This window comes from Pseudophryne corroboree, chromosome 11, assembly GCF_028390025.1.
Source record: "Pseudophryne corroboree isolate aPseCor3 chromosome 11, aPseCor3.hap2, whole genome shotgun sequence".
Lineage (NCBI taxonomy): Eukaryota > Metazoa > Chordata > Amphibia > Anura > Myobatrachidae > Pseudophryne > Pseudophryne corroboree.
Genome location: NC_086454.1, coordinates 149,059,797 through 149,083,810, shown reverse-complemented (window position 1 = coordinate 149,083,810; position 24,014 = coordinate 149,059,797). Strand labels below are relative to the sequence as shown.

Here is a 24,014-nt window from a genome sequence, read left to right as displayed (position 1 = left end):
TGGACTTTGCAACAGCCTCATCAAAGCCCCAATTTGGACACTCCGGATATGGCACCTTTAATGTGCTGAAGGCACCAGGAGCCGGGAGGCACTTTCCATGCATTGTTGGAAGTTAGGCTTAGTGTACAGGTGATACAAACATCTACTGTGCTCATGTGCTGTAGAAACTATTAATTGCTAGACTTGTGCTTATTAACCCACTAACAAAATTGATATTCAGTTGGACCAATTTGATAGTTATCATCTGGGCATAAATGCTAGCAAAACAGCCCATCTGAATTGCACGGAGTTCAAATATTTGGGACTAATGAACTAATGGCATATTCATAATTGCATAAACCATTGCACCAAAGCTTAATAGAAATATATGTGTGTTTGCATAAGTTCCTTTGTGCAGCTAATTTGCATGTTGTTACTAACCGGCACGTTTTTAACAGTTTTAATTTATTTTTAAATAATATACTGTGTTGTTAATGGTAATAAAATATTTTACACATACCTATTAGCGCTGTTTTCTTTGTTTGGATTGTGTCTTGTTAAGGGCTGAGTAACCCCTCTAACAGCTGCTGGATATGTATGTGTAAGTAATAAATTATCCATTGGCCTATTAATTAATAGCCTATTCTGCTGGAGGCGCCGATTGTTTTCTTTGATTCCTAGGAATGATTACTTACTTAGGAAAGTTTATTTCTCAACTCTCTGAACGAACAGCCTCTCTTAGATGGTTGTTGGACAAAGATAACGAGTGAATGTGGTCACATGAACAAGAAGAAAGTTGGCAAAACTTGAAACAGATCATTACAGAGCAACTGTTAGGCGCCGGGGTCCGCTCGTCGGTGCGGCCCGGCGCCTAGCAACCAGGGACGCCGTGCGCGTTCAGCCGCCGGCTCCCTGGCAACGCTAGACGCCGGGCGCACGGAGCCGCACGGACCCTAGCAACGGGGACGCCACTTACGGACTGCGTTTCCCCGTTGCTGGGTTCAATTTAATTAATAGATATCTGTTTTCCTGGCCATGCAGCTTGGCAGCTGTATGGCATCTAATCCAATCAGCCTCCAAACAGCTGATTGGAGGACTCCCTGTTAAATACACTTCCTGGGCTTCTCACAGACGCCGGTAATAGCTTCCTGCATGCTGAATCTGTTTGCTGTGAGTGTTTCCAGTCCTGCTGTATCCGGTCGTTCCTGTTCTCAGTTGTCCTGAACTCGGAAGTCGTCATCTGTTCCTGGAGTCCTGACTGAGCACCTTTTGAACATCCAGTGGTGTTCGTGAGTCACGGCGTAGCCGTGTGTTGCGGCTTGGGCCGCTTTATTATTTGTCATTTATTATTTGTGTTTCGGAGCTTTTGCGGAGGATTCCGCTCCCACAGATCCACTCTGGTATCCAGCGGTGCTGGGTAGGAGTACGGACTAGTGGATTTTGGTTGTCCTTTTCCCTGGCGGGTTACCGCACATACCTCAGGTTTAGTCAGTTAGCTTGTAGCCCCTGGCCTGGTTGTTTAGTCAGAGGGCCCCTTGTTATCACCCTGTCTCGGATTTCCCTTTGTCTCCCATTAAGACCTGAGGGGGCATCGGAGTTGGGCAGACATAATCCGCCCTTCAAACGCGGCTGCCATGGGCTCAAGCAACCATAGTCTCGCAGGGGATTTCTGACAACACGGGCGAGACAACGGAGTTAGGGCGCCAGGGGCTACTTTCTATTCCCGCTCCCTTCCCCAGCATTCCGTTCCAGTGCTCCGGTCCTTGCAATAGGACCACCTCAGACCAGAGTGCTGGAATCATAACATTATTACCGGCCAAACCAAAACTTAAAATTAAACAGGGTTTGATTTTTTCCCTTATTCAGTTTTGTAAGAATTGTCGGCCCCATGAATCCCACTGGTTTAGGGCCAAATCCTGGCCAGCTTCTAGTTAGCCAGATTCAAGAACTTACTCAAATGGTTCAGGATCTTTCCCTTCGGGTGAAGTCGCAGGAAGATCTTTTACGAACTTCCCCGAGGGTAGTCCCTGAACCAAAAATGCACTTGCCTGACCGTTTTTCTGGTGATAGGAAGCAGTTTTTTAATTTTAAAGAGTCCTGTAAACTTTATTTTCGTTTAAGACCAATCTCCTCAGGTACTGAATCTCAGCTGGTCGGAATTATTATTTCTTTGCTCCAGGGGGATCCCCAGACCTGGGCTTTTGGTTTAAAAGCAGAGGATCCGGCATTGTTGTCAGTAGACGCCTTTCTGGGGTCTTTAGGGCTTTTGTATGATGACCCTGATAGGGAGGCATCCGCCGAGAGTCAGTTACGCGCTTTCAGACAAGGTAGAGATCCTGCAGAGGTTTATTGTACAGAGTTTCGCCGTTGGTCGAACGACTGTGGCTGGAATGACCCAGCTCTGCGCAGTCAGTTTCGCCTCGGCTTATCTGAGTCTATAAAAGACAGTCTCCTTCAGTATCCCGCTCCTGAGACGCTCGATAAACTCATGGAGCTTTCTATTAAGATTGATCGTCGTCTCAGAGAGCGGAGGGCTGAAAAAGGAGCACCTGTCAGGTCTACTCCTTGTGTATTTTCCATTCCTGAAGACATAGAGGAGCCCATGCAGATGGGTCTCTCCAGGCTATCTCCAGAAGAAAGAGCCAGAAGGCAAAACTCTGGTCTTTGTTTGTACTGTGGGGGTAAGGGACATTTTGCCCGTAATTGTCCGAACAAGTCGGGAAACGCCTCGACCAAGTGAATTGTGAGGGGGTTCACTTTGGTCTGCAGCTTATCTCCTCGAGTAACTCCCTGTTAGTCCCAGCTAAAGTTTCCTTTGGCAGCCTCAGTTCTTCGGTGTCGGCTTTTGTTGACAGTGGAGCTGCAGGGAACTTTATGGACTTAACGTGGGCCAAGGCCTTAGGTATTCCTCAGTTAACCTTGGGTAGGTGTATCACCATGCATGGTTTAGATGGGAGTCCCTTGTCCAATGGGGTTATTTCCCTCTGTACACCCCCTGTACTACTTACGGTAGGAGCTCTTCATTCCGAAAAGATTGAGTTTTTCCTTACCCATTGCCCAGCAGTTCCAGTGGTTCTGGGTCACCCTTGGCTGGCCTTTCATAATCCCATCATTGATTGGCAGTCGGGGGAGATCTCACAATGGGGTACCATCTGTAATAAGGAATGTATTACGTTTCCCGTCAGAATAGCTGCTGCCATTCCTGAACCCATTCCCGTGGAATACCAGGACTTTGTTGATGTATTTTCCAAGGGCAATGCGGACATTCTGCCTCCCCATCGGCCTTATGATTGTGCTATTGAGCTAATTCCTGGTGCCACATTGCCAAAGGGAAGGTTATATGCATTGTCCGGACCAGAAACTGCGGCCATGAATGAGTATGTTAAGGAGAGCCTAGGGAAAGGATTTATCAGGCCATCTAAATCCCCTTTAAGTGCAGGCTTCTTCTTTGTGGAGAAGAAAGATGGATCACTCAGACCTTGCATTGACTTTAGAGCTCTGAATAAGATCTCAATTAAAAATACTTACCCTCTGCCGCTGATTTCTGTCCTCTTTGATCAGCTGCGTTCGGCTGTGATTTTTTCTAAGATTGACCTGAGGGGAGCGTATAACCTCATCCGAATCAAGTCGGGAGATGAGTGGAAAACGGCGTTCAGTACTCAGTCGGGTCACTACGAGTATCTGGTGATGCCGTTCGGCTTGTCTAACGCTCCGGCAGTTTTCCAGGATCTCATTAACGATGTGCTCCGTGATTTTCTTGGAAGATTCGTGGTCGTTTACTTAGACGATATCCTGATCTATTCTGACTCTATAGAACATGTTACCCAGGTGCGTCAGGTTCTTCAAAAATTACGTGAAAATCACCTTTATGCCAAGCTGGAGAAGTGTGAGTTTCATGTCACGGAGGTATCCTTTTTAGGGTACATTATTTCCCCTCGGGGATTCTGTATGGAACCAAAGAAGCTCCAAGCCATCCTTAGTTGGGCGCAACCCACCAACTTAAAAGCAATTCAGCGCTTTTTAGGGTTTGCGAATTATTATAGAAGATTTATTCATTCTTTTTCCGACCTGGTTGCTCCCATTGTGGCACTGACTAGGAAGGGAGCGGATCCTACCAACTGGTCACGTGAAGCTGAGTTATCATTTCAGGCCTTGAAACAAGCTTTTGTCTCAGCCCCAGTCCTCAGACATCCCAACCCAGAATTGCCCTTCATTGTTGAGGTTGATGCCTCGGAGGTTGGAGTGGGGGCTATCCTATCTCAGAAGGATCCGGACTCTCTAGAATTACATCCTTGTGCCTTTATGTCCAGGAAATTCTCTTCCGCTGAATCCAACTACGATGTTGGTAACCGGGAGTTACTGGCTATTAAATGGGCTTTCGAGGAGTGGAGGCATTGGCTTGAGGGAGCAACACATACCATTTCAGTATTGACTGACCACAAAAATCTTCAGTACATCGAATCAGCTAAACGGCTGAATGCCCGGCAGGCTCGTTGGGCTTTATTTTTTACTCGTTTCAAGTTTATTATCACCTTCAGGCCAGGTTCCAAGAATACCAAGGCGGATGCCCTGTCACGCAGTTTTCTTCCAGTTCATAATAACAGTCCTGTTACTCCCATACTTCCGTCTTCAGTCATTTGGGCAGGCCTCACACAAGATTTATTTACCCAGTTAAAGCAGCTTCAACATCAAGCTCCTGGAAATACTCCTGCTGGTCGTCTTTATGTCCCTGAGTTTTTGAGAGCTACTGTTTTGACTGAGTTTCATGATAGCAAAGTTGCCGGGCATCCGGGGACCTCTAAGACTTTGGAATTAGTCTCCCGCTCAGTATGGTGGCCTGGTCTTTCTAAAGACATTAAGGAGTTTGTTTTTTCTTGTCAGGTCTGTGCACAGCATAAAGTTCCCCGTTCCTTACCCATCGGGCAACTTATGCCCTTAAATGTTCCTCTCAGGCCATGGTCTCATATTTCCATGGATTTTGTGGTAGACCTCCCTCTGTCAGCCGGATTCCGAGTCATATGGGTGGTAGTGGACCGTTTTAGCAAGATGGCCCATTTCATTGCTCTTCCCCGACTGCCATCTGCCCAGGAATTGGCAGTTTTGTTTCTCCGCCATGTTTTCAGACTTCATGGGTTACCCACTGATATTGTTTCTGATCGGGGTCCACAATTCATTGCACAATTTTGGAAGTCTTTTTGTGCCTCATTAAAGATGAAATTGTCTTTAACGTCCGGCTACCATCCCCAATCCAACGGGCAGACCGAGCGAGTTAATCAATCATTAAAACAGTATTTGCGTTTGTACTCAGCCAAACTCCAGAATGATTGGTCCGAGATTCTTCCTTTGGCGGAGTTTGCTTACAACAATTCTTGTCATTCCTCCACTAATGTGTCTCCATTCTTTTCAATTTTTGGTTTTCACCCCAGAGCTAATTCTTTTTTTCAACATTCCTCTGTCTCCTCGCTAACCTTAACCTCTCATCTCAGACTCATTTGGAGAAAAGTGCACCTTGCTCTCAGAAAAGCGGCATTTCGAGAGAAAAAAATTTCTGACAGGCTCCGGCGGCCTTGCACTTTTAAGGTGGGAGATAGGGTATGGTTGTCGACTCGTAACATTAAACTTCGACAAACCTCAGCTAGATTGGGCCCCAAATTTATTGGACCATTTCATATTATTAAAAAAATCAATCCAGTTGCTTTCCGGTTACGTTTACCAAGATCGGAAATACGTTCCATTGCTCCTTGTTGAAACCATACGTTTCTTCCAGTAGATTTCCTCGGAAGATCTCTCAGGGGAAATCACCAGTAGATGTACAGGGTCATCAGGAGTTCTTGGTGGAGAAGGTTCTCGATTCCAAATTGTCCCGGGGTCGGCTTTATTTTCTGGTGCACTGGAGAGGCTATAGTCCAGAGGAAAGGTCTTGGGTCCTGGATAAGGATCTCCATGCCCCGAGGCTCAAGAGGGCATTTTTTCGGGAATTTCCTCGGAAACCTGGCTTTAGGGGTTCCTTGACCCCTCCTCAAGGGGGGGGTACTGTTAGGCGCCGGGGTCCGCTCGTCGGTGCGGCCCGGCGCCTAGCAACCAGGGACGCCGTGCGCGTTCAGCCGCCGGCTCCCTGGCAACGCTAGACGCCGGGCGCACGGAGCCGCACGGACCCTAGCAACGGGGACGCCACTTACGGACTGCGTTTCCCCGTTGCTGGGTTCAATTTAATTAATAGATATCTGTTTTCCTGGCCATGCAGCTTGGCAGCTGTATGGCATCTAATCCAATCAGCCTCCAAACAGCTGATTGGAGGACTCCCTGTTAAATACACTTCCTGGGCTTCTCACAGACGCCGGTAATAGCTTCCTGCATGCTGAATCTGTTTGCTGTGAGTGTTTCCAGTCCTGCTGTATCCGGTCGTTCCTGTTCTCAGTTGTCCTGAACTCGGAAGTCGTCATCTGTTCCTGGAGTCCTGACTGAGCACCTTTTGAACATCCAGTGGTGTTCGTGAGTCACGGCGTAGCCGTGTGTTGCGGCTTGGGCCGCTTTATTATTTGTCATTTATTATTTGTGTTTCGGAGCTTTTGCGGAGGATTCCGCTCCCACAGATCCACTCTGGTATCCAGCGGTGCTGGGTAGGAGTACGGACTAGTGGATTTTGGTTGTCCTTTTCCCTGGCGGGTTACCGCACATACCTCAGGTTTAGTCAGTTAGCTTGTAGCCCCTGGCCTGGTTGTTTAGTCAGAGGGCCCCTTGTTATCACCCTGTCTCGGATTTCCCTTTGTCTCCCATTAAGACCTGAGGGGGCATCGGAGTTGGGCAGACATAATCCGCCCTTCAAACGCGGCTGCCATGGGCTCAAGCAACCATAGTCTCGCAGGGGATTTCTGACAACACGGGCGAGACAACGGAGTTAGGGCGCCAGGGGCTACTTTCTATTCCCGCTCCCTTCCCCAGCATTCCGTTCCAGTGCTCCGGTCCTTGCAATAGGACCACCTCAGACCAGAGTGCTGGAATCATAACAGCAACCACTGCTAAAATTCTTTGATCCTGCGAAAAGAATAAGAATTTTAGCAGATGCTTCGCAATTTGGCCTAGGCTCAGTGCTGTTACAAGAACATGAGGATAAATGGCAACCAGTAATCTATGCATCAAGAGCACTGACAAGTGCTGAAACAAGGTATGCTCAGGTAGAAAAAGAACTTCTAGTGATCACATATGCATGTGAGCAATTTCATCAGTTTGTGTATGGTCAAACATTTACAGTGGAAACTGACCACAAACCATTGGTAGCTATCATGACTAAATCATTACATGACTGTCCCATGAGAATTCAACGAATGCTTATCAGACTACAGAAATATGATGTACACTTGCTGTACTGTCCCGGCAAATACATGTACATTGCTGATACACTTTCTCGTGCTGTGGACAAAAGTGAAGGTTCCAAAAGTCTGATGGATGAAGAGATAGAAGCCTATGTTAATTTGATCGTAGCTTCTCTACCAGTGTCTCTTGCAAGACAAGAACAGATTAGGAAAGAAACTGAGACAGATGACACAATGAAAGTGTTGAAAGATATCATTCTGAAAGGTTGGCCAGCAGAAAAACATGCGTGCCCGCTGTCTATCCATGATTATTGGATGTACCGCTGTGACCTTACAGTTGTCGATGGTAATATTTACAAAGGCAATAGGTTTGTCATACCTGCACGACTAAGAAAAACTATGCTGTGCAAGATACATGAAGGCCACTTAGGAGAAGAAAAATGTAAGCGGAGAGCGCGTGAAGTTATGTATTGGCCAAGAATGAACCAAGACATAGCACAGACTACAGCTACATGTGAATTATGTCTTACGTATGGACCGAAACAACATGTCAAGCCACTGAGTTCTCAGGCAGTGCCAGAGAGACCGTACCAGAAAGTTGGCGCAGATTTGTTTGATTGTAATGGGAAAACGTACATTGTCGTGACTGATTATTACTCTAACTACCCTGAGGTGAAGACACTACATACAACTACTAGTATAGCCGTAATCAATTGCATGAAGTCAATCTTTGCAAGGCATGGTGTTCCTATGGAAGTGTTCACTGACAATGGTCCTCAGTTTTCCAGTGCTGAATTTAGACAATTTGCTGATGAGTGGGAATTTGTTCATACTACGTCAAGTCCCCACTATCCACGCTCAAATGGGTTGGTGGAAAGTTCAGTAAAAACTGTAAAGATTCTCATGAAAAAAGCTCAAGAAGGTAAAGAAGATTTCTACAAAAGTCTTTTAATCTACCGCAATACACCTTTACATAATGGACTTTCTCCTGCACAAATGCTGATGGGAAGGAGGATTAGAGCAAATCTCCCGATACATGATGAACTGCTTAATACACATAACTCAGCGTTGGTCAGACTGAGTAAGGAACGTCAACAGGCGAAACAGAAACTGTTCCATGACAGATGGAACAAAAAGCTTATCTGATCTAAAATCGGGTGACCAAGTCCATCTCAGAGATCACGAGAAAGGTATTTGGGTGCAGAAAAGGTATTGTGCAAGCACAAGTAGCACCAAGATCTTATACTATACGTACAGAGCGTGGAACGGAAGTAAGAAGAAATCGGGTGGATTTAAGATCTCAACCTAACCATAATGAAGACAACATGACTGAAGAATACCCTTCATCTGACATGTATGATGATCCTGATAATGGTGAACCAACCACGATTCTAGAAAGGTCCAACATGGCCGATGAAACACAAACTGTGTATGAAAGGCCCAAAAGGGAAATACGCAGACCTGATAGACTCATTGAAACGTTAGATGATGTTCTTAATATGACGTTGTTAATTGTTGCATTGAAGCATATAGGGCTTATCTTTAAAGAAAAGAGGATGTGATGTTAGTGTATTAGAATGCTTAATATTTGTAGATACTCCCTTACTAATCTGTGTAAGCCTGAATCTTCAGTGATGGTCCCTAGGACCAGGGGGATGCTGGGAAGTGGGTGGTCCAGTGTGCAGTGTGTCTGGAGTTGGTGATTGAATAAACAGCACAGCAGTGAACTCACATGTCTCTGTATCCTTATGACTGGATTTACAAACATATGAACAAAACAGTTGGGGTGCCTTGAGGATCGCATTTGAGAATCTCTGGTGTATACAGAATTTTGTTACATTTTAATACAACTGCATGTAAAACTTTTCAACAATTATTTAAGTGTATTTGTCCGTTGATTGGTGGTCTGTGAAATGCACTGGAGGACCTCATAGGATTTTACCTTGTCACAGTTCATGTGCAGTCTCCAAAGCCTCATACGTAGCAACAGGAAAAGCTGGGATGGATCGATGTGTCAAAATCATACTGCAACATTTGGTAGCATTCCGTCCTTGCTGACAGTAGGGTCAGATTTGTGTCACGCATACGTGAGAATTGTTACCCTGAACTATAATTGTTTTTGTATCTCTTATCTTCTGTCTAATCCCTCCTTTCATTCTTATTCTTGTGTGATAATCCTCTAACAATATAAGTGCTTAGCGCTGTGTTTTATGTGAATGGTGAGTCACCTGGTAGGAAGACATGGGAGTAAGCAAAGGGAATGAGACGCGGCAAAGGGTTACTAGAACTACATACAGATCATCCTGCAGTTTAGCCACATACTCAAATAGATGATTTGGACAACATCTGGCTGTTCAGCTCTTGAATCACCTGCATTACTTTGTATCTAATTTCTGCCATGCCTTTTGTCTAATCTGTCAGACATAATAGGTTCATTATATGGGAATACGGATAATAACAGGCCACACACAGCAATACCAGACCAGTTGCTTGATGTTGACCATACAGAGTCTGTACTCTGAGAGATGCTTTCTCCCGTACTAGAAAAGTTATGGAAGGAACATTTTTGAGGTTTAGCGTACTTTTAGCTCTGTGCCATAAATATGTATTGCTGATTATAGTTTGTGTCTAAAAAGATGAATACAGATTCTAGTAGTATACTAGTCCACTAGACTGCTACAAAACTGATTGAAATATCAGCGTTGGAAGTCTTCAGGCAAACCAATGGAAGGAAGCGCACCAATATCTTAAGGCCCCCATACACAGATCCGACTTTACCTGTTTTCATTTGATTCCGACGGATCGGGTCGATATATCGGATAAAAACAGGCCAAATCGGATGTGTTTGACATCCGATCCGATGCGCGTTCCCATGAAGCACATATGATCTATCGCAATCGGATGCATCAGTGACACATTGCGGGTGCTTTTAGCACACGTGATGTAGCCGACCAGGGCCGTATGTGTGTACGATAAATCGCATGCGATTTATCGCATGGCAAAAATGGCACATCAAGTGCCATATCGTATGAAGCCCTTCCTGGGGAGCTGCTGGGGAGCTTCAAAGGAAATCGGGTCCGACCTGTCCTTTGGACAAGTCGGACCTGTGTATGGGGGCCTTTAGTGTACAGAAAGAGATGTTGGAAGAACTAACTACTCCAGATACAGCATTCTCAGCAATGTATGTACCATATGTCATGTCTAACAAACATGGGGACTACGCAATGGCATCTAGGTACAGACCCATACACAGTAATAATAAATACTGTAAATTGGGGACTTCTGAACCTGAAAGTGGAATACAATTGTAGAGTGGAAGCAGAGATTAACTCTGAAGTAATTAACAACACCCAAGTATACAGTACCTATCTGTCAATGGTATCCGGTCTATAGATCTACACTAAAAAGGTCTACAGTCAATAGGTAGACTACTAATGGTAGACATGCATAAGGTCGACAGGGTCAAAATGTTGAGATGTAAAAGGTAGACAGGTCAAAAGGTCTACATGGCAATGGTCGACACAAGTGTTTGGGGGGGGGGGGGTTCAGCTTTTTCATACTTTACCATCCACGTGGACTACGATCGGGAATAGTAACCTGTATGAGGCACTTTGCCCGAAGCGAGCCATGTGAAGAGACACGGAACACTAATGGAGCTTGTTTGTGGCATAAAAGTGCCAAAACACCCCCCAAAAAAAAGTTTACCCTTTTTATGTCGACCATTCCCATGTAGGTCTGACCCTGATGACCTTTTCTACTGTCACTCTATTCCATGTCAACCTTTTGACACTGTCGACCTTTTGGCCCTGTCGACTTAATGCATGTCAACCATTAGTGACCTACCTATTGACTGTAGACCTTTTTAGTGTAGATCTAATAATCCACACCCCTGTCAGTAGCCATGGAGCACTGTTTATAGGTGGTGGCTGTTGCGTTGTAGAAGAATCAGAGTTTGTAGATGGTGGATGCAGTCTTAGTCTATGGATTGTGGATAAGGAAGCATGGTAGCAGTTTGGAGATCCAGGAGAAATGTGCTAGATGCTGTAGAAGGTAGTATTAGTTGCAAAGCAAGCTCTGTACTAGTTATGGATAAGTAAATGGAAAGAGGTGCATATAACTGAGATGGAATATGTGTGTGATGGTGAATATTGAATACTAATATTGGAAGATGGGTAAGTGAGAAGTGCAGTGGAAACTCGGCTGTAAAGGTTGCGCAATATAGTGTACAGGGAATAGATCTGTGGAGTGTTTAAATATGTATGAAGTATGGAATGTGTATAGCTGCTCAATAAACATCCCCCTCTGCTGTACCATTAGCATAATCCCGCAGCCACTACTCAGTAGCGTCTGCCTCTGAGTCACTCCCACTGTTCTGGGTGAGCTCCGGGTAATTGGCACACTGCAAGACATTGGGAAATATACAGTATGTTCCCATTGCTGAGGCCGGCATCACATATATCACAAATAGTTTGTTTTGGTTTTATTATTGTAAGGGAAGAACTTGCTTTGAACTATAAAACATTTAATATAAGGGCAAGTAAAGGAAATAGCTGTCTTACATCTTTTTAAGTCTTGTTGCCGTTCAGCATTATTCTAGGGCAGCTATATCTTCTGTGCATCAGTAAAGTACAAAACAGCGTGCCTGCAGTATGCTGTTTGGGTGGTAAATGCTTTAATCTTAAACCACAAAGGAATATCTTCTAACAATGAGTAAGGGCACAGATGTCAGACAGATGCTATTAATTGTGAATGTGCTGACGTGACCTTGCACACACACATCCGGATCACACTTCTTACAACTTTTCTTTTATTCCTCTCCTTTGTGACCGCGAATATGAAAACAATTGTCACATTCACCTGCGAAATCGTACTCACTGTGCTGACGCACTGCTCTTACTATATCCGCTCATTCAACAAAGTAGCATCAGTGCTTCCGTTAGGGATGATAATACTGTGTGTGTATATATATATATATATATATATATATATATATATATATGTATCCTTCAAAGGTCCGGCACTCCCTCTCATCAATATTACTTAGCTGTTTGCCCGCACAAATTTCATCCATATTGTCCACCACAGTAGCAACACTCCAAGCCCTTGAGGGCTTGGAGTGCCGCTACTGTGGCGGACTAATATATATATATATATATATATATATATATATATTTTCTTAAATATTTTACTAACCTTTATAATCTGACACTAGATATCAGTGGACTGATTCAGATGTAGTTGGAGAGTGCGTCACTGCTTCTTCTGCGCTAGTATGGTAATAAAGCAGGAGGTGTGTGATCTAAGTAAATGCCTCCTGCTTACATTAGTGATCCGTGCTGCGTCCTAGGATCGTTGGATCACCTGCGACACCATCAGCCGGCTGTATGACCTTAGGTTCACCTAAGCTAGCTGCCGCAGCTCTGACCAGGAGACCAGGAAATCTCCATCTCCCAACAGAAAGCCTGGACTCGGCACTTGGCGTAAAGAAGCCCGTTAGCTTTTATCAGTCTATGAGACAGATGGTATTAAGCCTGGAGAAGTAATAAAGCAGTGATAAGTGGAAGGTGATAACGCAGCAGCCAATCAGCTGGTGCGTTATCACCGTCCACTTATAACTTCTTTATCACTTCTCCAAGCTTAATACATCTGCCCCTATATGCAATAGATGACGTTGCCTATTTTGTACCAGCTCCTGTATGTTTTGCTTTCTGGAGCTTTGTACATATAAGAAATGTTGGTAAACCTCCGAAAACTGCATTTTCTGAGTTTTGACCAAATTTTCCCTTTAGTACATGCCGCCCAAGATGAGTTAGTCTTTTGCTAGTCTGTACACAAAATTTCAAAAATAATTTTTTTGTTTTGCTAAAGCTTTTTAAAATAGACCTAGCTATGGGGGTTGTTCGCTCGCAAGCTGCTTTTAGCAGCTTTGCACACGCTAAGCCGCCGCCTACTGGGAGTGAATCTTAGCTTCTTAAAATTGCGAACGAAAGATTCGCAATATTGCGATAAGACATCTCTGTGCAGTTTCTGAGTAACTCGAAACTTACTCTGCCAGTGCGATCAGTTCAGTGCTTGTCGTTCCTGGTTTGACGTCACAAACACACCCAGCGTTTGCCCAGACACTCCTCCGTTTCTCCAGCCACTCCCGCGTTTTTCCCAGAAACTGTAGCGTTTTTTCACACACTCCCATAAAACGGCCAGTTTCCGCCCAGAAACACCCACTTCCTGTCAATCACATTACGATCACCAGAACGAAGAAAAAACCGTGAGTAAAATTCCTAACTGCATAGCAAATTTACTTGGCGCAGTCGCAGTGCGGACATTGCGCATGCGCACTAAGCGGAAAATCGCTGCGATGCGAAGAAATTTACCGAGCGAACAACTCGGAATTACCCCCTATGTATGATATTAACATTTATTTTCTATGATTTCATGGTTATATAATAAAAAGGGGGGATCACAAAAGGAATAAAAGGATATGGGCAGATAAGGATGAACAACACGTAGTTTAGTGATTGCTAAAAGTGTCTTATTTCCATTTCAACATTTTTTTTTACACTCTTGAATGGTTTGAAAAGTCATTTTTTTTTTTTTTTATGAGAGGTATGTCCAAAGCAATCATAAGTATCAATAACCGCTGGCCTCATCCCCTCCAAATAATGCTAAGTATTCCATTTAAACGGGGCAGCCTTGAAATTAAAGAGTTAAGTACTTCATCAAATGCAGTCTACACCCAGGAGGGCGGCACGCAGGGTTCAGTTCATATTGTAGCATTATGCAGCTCTCCTGAATGCTTATGAGAAACTGCTCCACTACAGAGGGGGCTCCACAAAAAGCGTGAGACGGAACATGTGGGCCTCTACTGAAAATCCCCAGCTGTTTTTTTACCACACCTCTAATACTTTTTTTTTTTCCAACTTATCAAAAGAAGAAACCCCTATATATCAAGAAAAGGATAAAAGAGCATTTTCTTTGATATATTTACAAGCAACAACAGAAAAAAATCTAACAAAAATGGTAAAATCAGTCTGTTAATGTATAATGTACCTCTAGGGTTAAAAATGCTTCTAGGTGTTGGATCTTTGTGTCATTGTGTGGAATGGGGCAGAACAATTCAGGTATGGTCCTGCCATGCTATTACCTGTTGATAATGGAATACATATCTATTACCGGCAGATGGGATCCCGGCTGTCAGGATCCTGACAGCAGGATCCTGGCCACCAGTATGCCGGCAGGGATGTGGTTCGTTTTATCGACAGTGTCTAGGTCGACAATGTTTAGGTCGACCACTATAGGTCACTAGGTCGACATGGATGGAAAGTCGACAGGGTTTCTAGGTCGACATGTGCTAGGTCGACAGGTCTAAAGGTCGACATGAGGATTTTTTTTTTTTTTGTGTCGTTTTCTTCGTGAAGTGACCGGGATCCCAAATTAGTGCACCGCGTCCCCTCACATGGCTCGCTTCGCTCGACATGCTTCGGGCATGGTGCCTTTGCTCCACTACCGCTTCGCTCGGCACACTTTACCGTTCCAATCGTAGTCCACGTGGATCGTTAAGTATAAAAAAATCCCCCCAAAAAAATAATGTGAAAAACTCATGTCGACCTTTAGACCTGTCGACCTAGAAACCCTGTCGACATTCCATCCATGTCGACCTAGTGACTGTCGACCTATAGTGGTCGACCTAAACATTGTCGACCTAGACACTGTCGATCTTCAGACCGGATCCATCTGGCAGTGAGGCGGGCGCTATAAAAAAGCCCCTTGCGGGCTCGCTGTGAGCACGGTGGCTAGCTGCGGTCGCTACAGGATCTATTCTCCCTCTATGGGTGTCGCATTTCACTGCCTGTTGGGATTCCAGCGTCGGCACTGTGACCGCCGGGATCCCGACAAGCGGTCTCATGATTGCCTCCCATTGATAATATACTGGTTGAGAATAACCTGTACATAACACATGCATTATTCTTATGGACAAGTTGATAAGTAATCTTTTTTGATTGAATCTTGATTGCCTAGCTTTTGATCCAGCTGTAGTCTAGTCCTCTTTAAGAGAAATAATTTGCATAAGATCCAGAGGCGTCACTCACCTTTGTAACACCCGGTGCGGCAGCGAGGAAAAAGCGGACGGGCTTTGCAGGAATGGGTGGGGCTTAAATAGAGGGGCGGGGCTTCGCGGGCGGCACCTGTTTTTAGCCCATTGAAGGCACGAAAAGGGGTCGGGGCTTTGCGGGAAGGTGAGGGGCTTCACGTCCCAACACCCGTTTTTTTTGTCACTGGGGGGTGTGGGAGGTGAGGGCTGACTCCCAGGGGTGCTGTCCCTGCAGTGCTGGCTCCTACACAGTGACAGGAGCTGAGTGCTGCACATAATATAACAGTGCAGCACTCAGCTCCTGTCACTGTGCAGGAGCCGGCATTTTGGTGTCACCCCTTGGCGGGCGACACCCGGGAGTGGTCCGCACCCCCCGCACCACCCTTGTGACGCCACTGATAAGATCCATGTGAACACTTTTGAGCTGCATGCATAATATAATGTGTGCACCCTGGGCTGTCGAGACATCACAACTCACAAGGGTCCCAGGGGTAAATGTATGAAGCAGTGATAAGAGTGGAGAAGTGAGCCAGTGGAGAAGTTGCCCATGGCAACCAAACAGCTGCTCCGTACAATTGTATAGTATGAAAATTATAAATGTTACTTCATTGCTAAATGGTTGCCAAGGGCAACTTCTCCAGTGGCTCACTTCTCCTCTCTTATCACTGCTTCATACATTTACCCCCCCAGTACTAGAGGAGGCATGGCTAAATATGGAGGTGTGGCTATGTCCCACTCCATACAATTCCCTGTGAAACAATGAACTGGGGGGGGTAATTCCAAGTTGATCGCAGCAGGAATTTTCTTAGCAGTTGGGCAAAACCATGTGCACTGCAGGGGGGGGCAGATATAACATGTGCAGAGAGAGTTAGATTTGGGTGGGTTATTTTATTTCTGTGCAGGGTAAATACTGGCTGCTTTATTTTTACACTGCAAATTAGATTGCAGATTGAACACACCACACCCAAATCTAACTCTCTCTGCACGTGTTATATCTGCCTCCCCTGCAGTGCACATGGTTTTGCCCAACTGCTAAAAAAATACCTGCTGCGATCAACTTGGAATTACCCCTGGGGCTGTTGCTCCACCTCTAAAGCTGGCACGGACCCAGGTAATCTATACTTGTCCCACTCCCACACCCCTCTTGTCACGTCTGTATCCACCATATATCTAGCATATAGATGTGTATTGATAGGTAGAAGTGTCTTATTTTCATTTCAAACATTTTTACACTGTATGCTTCTAAAAGTATTTTTTTTTTAATGAGAGGTATGTCCAAAGCAATCATAAGTATCAATAACCTCTGGCCTCATCCCCTCCAAATAATGCTAAGTATTCCACTAAAATCTGTACTTGTCCCACCACCTCTTGGCACCTCTGCATCCACCATATATCTAGTATATAGATGTGTTTGTAGCACATGATGTGACAATGATCATCAGTTACGTTACTTCTACACGGTCTGCATAGATGCAAAGTTTAGTTCTGGTAAATAATTAATTTCAAGTTCTGTGTAATTCAAATTGACAGGAGGTGCCGGGTTTGAGTATGCATGGCCTTATTGGACTGCACTTGCTCTATGTTGTCACTATTACCAGACGCGCAAAGAGAGGGGAGTGGGTACGAATTACCCAGTCCTAAGATAATTGGAAAGGTCCAGGTTAGCTACTGTGGGGGACATTGTGCAGCACGGTGCCAGCACTTACTATTTTTACCACCTCCCTGTGGCCCTGAATAACTGGAGGGGGGCCAGTTCTATTACAGTCTTCCTAGAAAGTTTATATAAGTTAAAGATTCATGCAACTCATACTTTTGGAACCTCCCCCCCCCCCCACCCGTGAAGTCCTGGAGGTGGGCCGATGTGATTTAAATCACTATTGCCCAGATGCTAGAAGGGTAAACACTACAAATACACATTCCGACAGGGTAGGCAAGTGTGTTACAATTGCAAATACTTTATATGCATTTTGTACACTTTATCAGTGCACCACTGTGCATACCTCTTAACAGCGTGCAAATTTCATTATGTGCAACTTTAAATCAAGCCACTATGCTAGCCCTTGGGCCCTCCTGTTAATGAGGCTGACTCAGAGTTGGAAGTAAAGCAGAAAAAGCAAGTAATATTGCACCTATGCAAAGCCATGCTGCATTGTAGGGACAGGTCAGATGTAACATGCAGAGAGTGTTAGATGTGTGACGGACAAAATTGAAATCTAGAATGCAGTGTAAAAATAAAGCTGGCCAGCATGTGTGGGCTACATGGGAAATCAGCCAGTAATTACCCTGCATGCTTACAAAATGTATTTGTACCTCTTGTGTGGCAACATAGTTTGTCCAGGTGCACATCTTCTTGTTTTTTGGTTTGATCCAAACTCACAATGAGCCCTGATGTGTTTACTTAGATTTGGCTGAGTGGATTATATACTACAACTAATTGATGTGAGAGGGATCTTTGCTCCATTGGTCTAGTAGCGAGCCGATGCACCCGGAGCTTAAAGTGGTCCTGAAGAGGTGGTCGAACTCATTTCCCCCACCATGTACCCCACCCTCCCATAAGGTGGAGCCAGGGCAAGGGTTTTTGCATACTGCTGGTTGCAAAAAAAATGGGTGTGGTCTCACAAGGTAGGGCGTGGTCACACAACAGTACCCCCAATTCAAATTATGTTCACATTACACTGTGGGGTATATTTACTAAGCTCCCGATTTTGACCGAGATGCCGTTTTTTCTTCAAAGTGTCATCTCGGTTAATCTCGGTCATTTACTAAACACTAATCACGGCAGTGATGAGGGCATTCGTAATTTTTTGCAAGTTCAGGTAAAAAATTACGAATGAATACACCATCGGTCAAAACGCGGCTGTTTAAGTATGAATCTCGGTCATTTACTAAGAAGTGCAAAGCCAAAAAAGAACAAACACTGCCGTGAAAAATTTCAACTCGTAAAAAAGTGCTAAAAAAAAACAGAACTTTTTTTTTTATTCGTGATTGGATAGGCATGCACGGATCCATGAGATCCGTGCATGTATATCAGTGGGAAGGGGTGGGAAAGTGCTTATTTTTTATAAAAAAATTGCGTGGGGTCCCCCCTCCTAAGCATAACCAGCCTCGGGCTCTTTGAGCCGATCCTGGTTGCAGAAATATGGTGAAAAAAATGACAGGGGTTCCCCCATATTTAAGCAACCAGCATCGGGCTCTGCGCCTGATCCTGGTCCCAAAAATACGGGGGACAAAAAGAGTAGGGGTCCCCCGTATTTTTAAAACCAGCACCGGGCTCCACTAGCTGGACAGATAATGCCACAGCCGGGGGTCACTTTTATACAGCGCCCTGCGGCCGTGGCATCAAAAATCCAACTAGTCACCCCTGGCCGGGGTATCCTGGGGGAGTGGGAACCCCTTCAATCAAGGGGTCCCCCCCCCCCAGCCACCCAAGGGCCAGGGGTGAAGCCCGAGGCTGTCCCCCCCCCATCCAATGGGCTGCGGATGGGAGGGCTTATAGCCTTTGTTGTAAAATAAAAGATATTGTTTTTAGTAGCAGTACTACAAGTCCCAGCAAGCCTCCCCCGCATGCTGGTACTTGGAGAACCACAAGTACCAGCATGCGGCGGAAAAACGGGCCCGCTGGTACCTGTAGTACTACCACTAAAAAAATACCCAAAAAAACACAAGACACACACACCGTGAAAGTATAATTTTATTACATACATACACACATACATACATACTTACCTTAAGTTCCCACGCAGGTCGGTCCTCTTCTCCAGTAGAATCCCAGGGGTACCTGTTGAATAAATTCTACTCACGAGATCCAGGGGTCCAGGCTCCTCGGCAAATCCAGGGATAATCCACGTACTTGAATAAAACAAAAAAAACGGTTGCCCGACCACGAACTGAAAGGTGACCCATGTTTGCACATGGGTCACCTTTCCACGAATGCCAGAAACCCACTTTGCCTTCTGGCTAAGTGGGTTTCTTCAGCCAATCAGGGAGTGCCACGTTGTAGCACTCTCCTGATCAGCTGTGTGCTCCTGTCCTCACTGACAGGCGGCACACGGCAGTGTTACAATGTAGCGCCTATGCGCTACATTGTAACCAATGATGGGAACTTTCTGCCCTGCGGTTGACCTAAAGTGACGTCACCGCTGAGCAGAAAGTTCCCATCATTGGTTACAATGTAGCGCATAGGCGCTACATTGTAACACTGCCGCGTGCTGCCTGTCAGTGAGGACAGCAGCACACAGCTGATCAGGAGAGTGCTACAACGTGGCACTCCCTGATTGGCTGAAGAAACCCACTTAGCCAGAAGGCAAAGTGGGTTTCTGGCATTCGTGGGAAGGTGACCCATGTGCAAACATGGGTCACCTTTCAGTTCGTGGTCGGGCAACCGTTTTTTGTTTTATTCAAGTACGTGGATTATCCCTGGATTTGCCGAGGAGCCTGGACCCCTGGATCTCGTGAGTAGAATTTATTCAACAGGTACCCCTTGGATTCTACTGGAGAAGAGGACCGACCTGCGTGGGAACATAAGGTAAGTATGTATGTATGTGTGTATGTATGTAATAAAATTATACTTTCACGGTGTGTGTGTCTTGTGTTTTTTTGGGTATTTTTTTAGTGGTAGTACTACAGGTACCAGCGGGCCCGTTTTTCCGCCGCATGCTGGTACTTGTGGTTCTCCAAGTACCAGCATGCGGGGGAGGCTTGCTGGGACTTGTAGTACTGCTACTAAAAACAATATCTTTTATTTTACAACAAAGGCTATCAGCCCTCCCATCCGCAGCCCATTGGATGGGGGGGGACAGCCTCGGGCTTCACCCCTGGCCCTTGGGTGGCTGGGGGGGGGGACCCCTTGATTGAAGGGGTTCCCACTCCCCCAGGGTACCCCGGCCAGGGGTGACTAGTTGGATTTTTGATGCCACGGCCGCAGGGCACTATATAAAAGTGACCCCCGGCTGTGGCATTATCTGTCCAGCTAGTGGAGCCCGGTGCTGGTTTTAAAAATACGGGGGACCCCTACTCTTTTTGTCCCCCGTATTTTTGGGACCAGGACCAGGCGCAGAGCCCGATGCTGGTTGCTTAAATATGGGGGAACCCCTGTCATTTTTTTCCCCATATTTCTGCAACCAGGATCGGCTCAAAGAGCCCGAGGCTGGTTATGCTTAGGAGGGGGGACCCCACGCATTTTTTTGGGGGATTTTACATTGTTTAATTAAAAAAAAAAAAAAAAAAGAACCCCAGCACGGATCACACAGATCCGGCCGAGATTGATTGTAAAAAAAAACGGCAGTGTTTTGCTAATCACTGCCGTAAAATTAGGTAAAAAAAAACGAATGACATCGACATCGGAAGAAAAGAAAAACACGAATACGACAGCTTAGTAAATCCATCGTAATAAATTCAAAAAGTTGCAGTTTTACACTGTCGATGTCATTCGTGATTGAACTTTGACCTATTTTCGGAAATTACGAATGTTAGTAAATGTACCCCTGTATGTAGTTCCCTGACTCATATTACACCACATAGTAGTGCCCTTTATTTACGTTACAACACACAGTAGTGACTCTTATTCACATGACATCACTGGCAGTCCTCTGCCTGTCCTCATTTTATTTTTCCAGGCATTAGGAAGTGAAAATCAGAGATACATAAAAAATATTACTATGGATGTAGACATACACATTTAGGTATATATATCATACTTGTCTACTCCCTGATTTGTATAGAAGTCCCATGGACTCTTGGAAGAGTAGATCAACCTACTACATCCTGCTCACTTCCTGGTGAAATGGGCGGGATGTGGGCGCAATGTTGCAATTCTCAGAGTCATCTTTGCTCTGCAGAGCCTAATGCTGAGAGTGCCCGGCCACAGCCCATAAAGTGGTTGCCCCACTGCAAACCTTCCCGGAGGGGAAACATTCGAAGTTGGTAAGAATGATACATGTGCGTTATGAAAATGCATCTTTTTTCCACAGAGAAATGGATTTGCATCCAATGACCCCGATTTGTCCAACCACTAATATCACCACCTGTGAGCATACTTTGTCTCATTCTGTAAGTGGGTGCTGCTGATCCCCTGTGGCGCCATATAGGGATAATAATATAGGATAATAATAATAATAATAATAATAATAATAATAATAATAATAATAATAATAATAATAAAGTAACACAATAACTGGCACTAAGTGGAAATAATGTTTCAGTAGGAAATAATTCCCAGGTGGAGAGTTCCACTAAAATTGAGGATATTAAATCTTTATGTATTCTTGGCTTCTACTTAAGAGAACATGAATCTATTCTGTACCCATGTACAGGTCAAGTAATACAAAACCTACTTAAAACAAATCACACATGGCTAATAGCACATGTTACTGTAGTTTTACCCAGAGCACTTCCACACATACACTGAATATGAGTCAGACAGGACACACACAATGCTCCACAAACAAATAACAATGAGCCGTGTACACTAGGAGTAACTCTCTTTACATAAGAACACACACACACATACAATGGCCAGCATAGTGAGAATGTGCTGTGCTCCCTAACCATACTGTCTGGCAGCAGAGACTGGCTGTGAGTGCCCTGCTTTCCCTGCCCACGATCATCTACGCAGCACCTATCCCTCTTGTTTCATCTCTGTCTCTAACCTGTTCTTTCCCTCACTCACATCCACCTCCCCATTCCCAGCTTATCTGTCTATCTCTCCTACCTTGCTGTGTGAAGAGTCAGGGTCCCTGGTGTCCTGATTAGAACAAATAATCAGATAGAGACAGTACAGAGACAGAAGGGAGAATAGAGACAGAAGGGGAGGAAAAGTAAAGGATACAGCGGGAGACAGAAGGGAACATAATGAGAGAGGCTGCAAAGAAAGGAGACAGGGTCAATTCACACACATTCTTAATTGACACAAGCAAATCCTGGTAAATTTGTCATTTTTTGGGGGGGAAAGAATGTTCTGTTTGCTTTGTGAAAGTTTGCTTAGGCTGGGGGTGGCTGGATAGCGGTAACCCTTTGGAACTAAATAACTATTTCCCTGTTTCCCTCTCTGAGAGTCAGTCTCACCCTCCTCCCTCATCTTTCTGTCCTCCCTCTCTACTCTTACCTTCTCTCTCTATTCAGGACTCTGCATGTGAATGAATCTGCATATTAAAACCTCTCTCTGACTGACCCCTACAATTGCCTTGTAAGATTTAGGATTGGCTTCAAAGGACAGCCCCTAGAACCCTGGATATTCTTCTCTACACGATGGACTGTGTGCTTGCCAGTTCTCTGATGTGGCTATCTGTTTTCCTGCACTGCATCCTGACTCCGGTAAGTGTTATGCAAGCGGTCTAATGGAATAAAAAATGACATTACAAGCAGTGTGTATAATAGATCACAAGTAGAAGTTAGAGGGAGAAGTTTCATGGGCTAATTAAGCATCTTAGAAATTAGTTATACATAAACTTATAAGGGTTATAGTAATACAGACTTAGTCTCCCATATCCAAAATTCTGTAATATGTAACATTGAGCACATACCGAGATAATGACACCTTTGCTTTCTGATGGTCTTTGTTTAATGCACCAAATTATAAAAAATATTGTATAAAATGACCATCAGGCTGTATGTATAAGGTGTATATGAAACATAAATGCATTCTGTGGTCACTTTGGTCCCATCCCCAGGATATCTCATTATAGTATGCAATTATTCCAAAATAAGGAAAAATCTGATATCCAAAATACTTCTGGTCCCAAGCATTCTGGATATTGGAAACTTAACCTGTCCCTTCTGCTTGTCCCTTCTCTCAAGGAAAAGTCTTAAGGTCCAAATTCCTCCTTCCTTACAAATTGTCCCATTTTGTTATGTTGGTTAGCCACTTCCACTGGATTCTAAGGGTGGTATTCAAATGATATATCACGCCCAAGTGATCCCCGTTATCGCGCATATCACGCCCATAGTAATCAGGTTTAGCTGCGTAAAGGGTTGGGCGCCCTCACTACCCCGGCGGTAGCAAACTGTCAGCAGAAACAGAACAGGTGTGGAAAGGAGTGAAATGAACTGAATACCGCCTTAAGTGTCTGGCTCCTGTACTTATAATCACAATGGCCTTGTGCATTATTACCTGACCTACAGCATTGTGGTGCCTTGTTGGGTATAGTGGCTCAATGTGTTTTATGATACATGTATCCAAAGTCTTAGAACTGACGAAAAAAAAGTGTTTTTACTAGAAAAAAATGTAGGTCTTCATTCTTTGGTCATTAAAAATGTCAGGAGGAATGTATAGGGAATGTACAAATGAACTAACATGAAGGAATACAGGGACTGTACTGAAGTAGGAGGTGCTGTATGGGGTAGTTATATAATATGCAAACAGTGGGATTATAAAGGCCAATTGGCTAGCATTGTTGTTTTTTAAGGGGCCAGAAAATTATCCAGGACAGGAAGTTCTTGGGGGCTCCAAAGCCCTTGTTGTACAAATGTCCTTTTTAAAACTGTCTTCCATGTGTTTTCCTTGCTTGCCGCCATGACTGGATAAAAGCCAGAAGCAACGCTTTTTTGTTTTCTTGCCAAACATGCAGCAAATAACCCTATGTGATCAGTGGCTGAGGCATTGATGGGAAGAGCTGTATCGAGTATCTTCATTGCAT

General features: G+C 44.7%; 1 protein-coding gene across 4 annotated transcripts in view; it reads left to right on the top strand.

The window, feature by feature from the left end:
* Nucleotides 1-24,014, top strand: part of VEGFB (vascular endothelial growth factor B) — a 62,642-nt gene that overhangs the window by 12,409 nt on the left and 26,219 nt on the right. Inside the window, exons 1-2 of one of the 4 annotated variants that reach the window (XM_063944946.1) lie at nucleotides 21,947-22,301; nucleotides 22,570-22,692. In XM_063944946.1, coding sequence (XP_063801016.1) covers nucleotides 22,627-22,692 — 66 coding nt within the window. In that variant the 5' untranslated portion in view covers nucleotides 21,947-22,301; nucleotides 22,570-22,626. Of the gene's footprint in view, nucleotides 1-21,946; nucleotides 22,693-24,014 lie in introns of those variants that run through there. The other 3 variants (XM_063944947.1, XM_063944945.1, XM_063944944.1) reach the window with 3 other exon arrangements.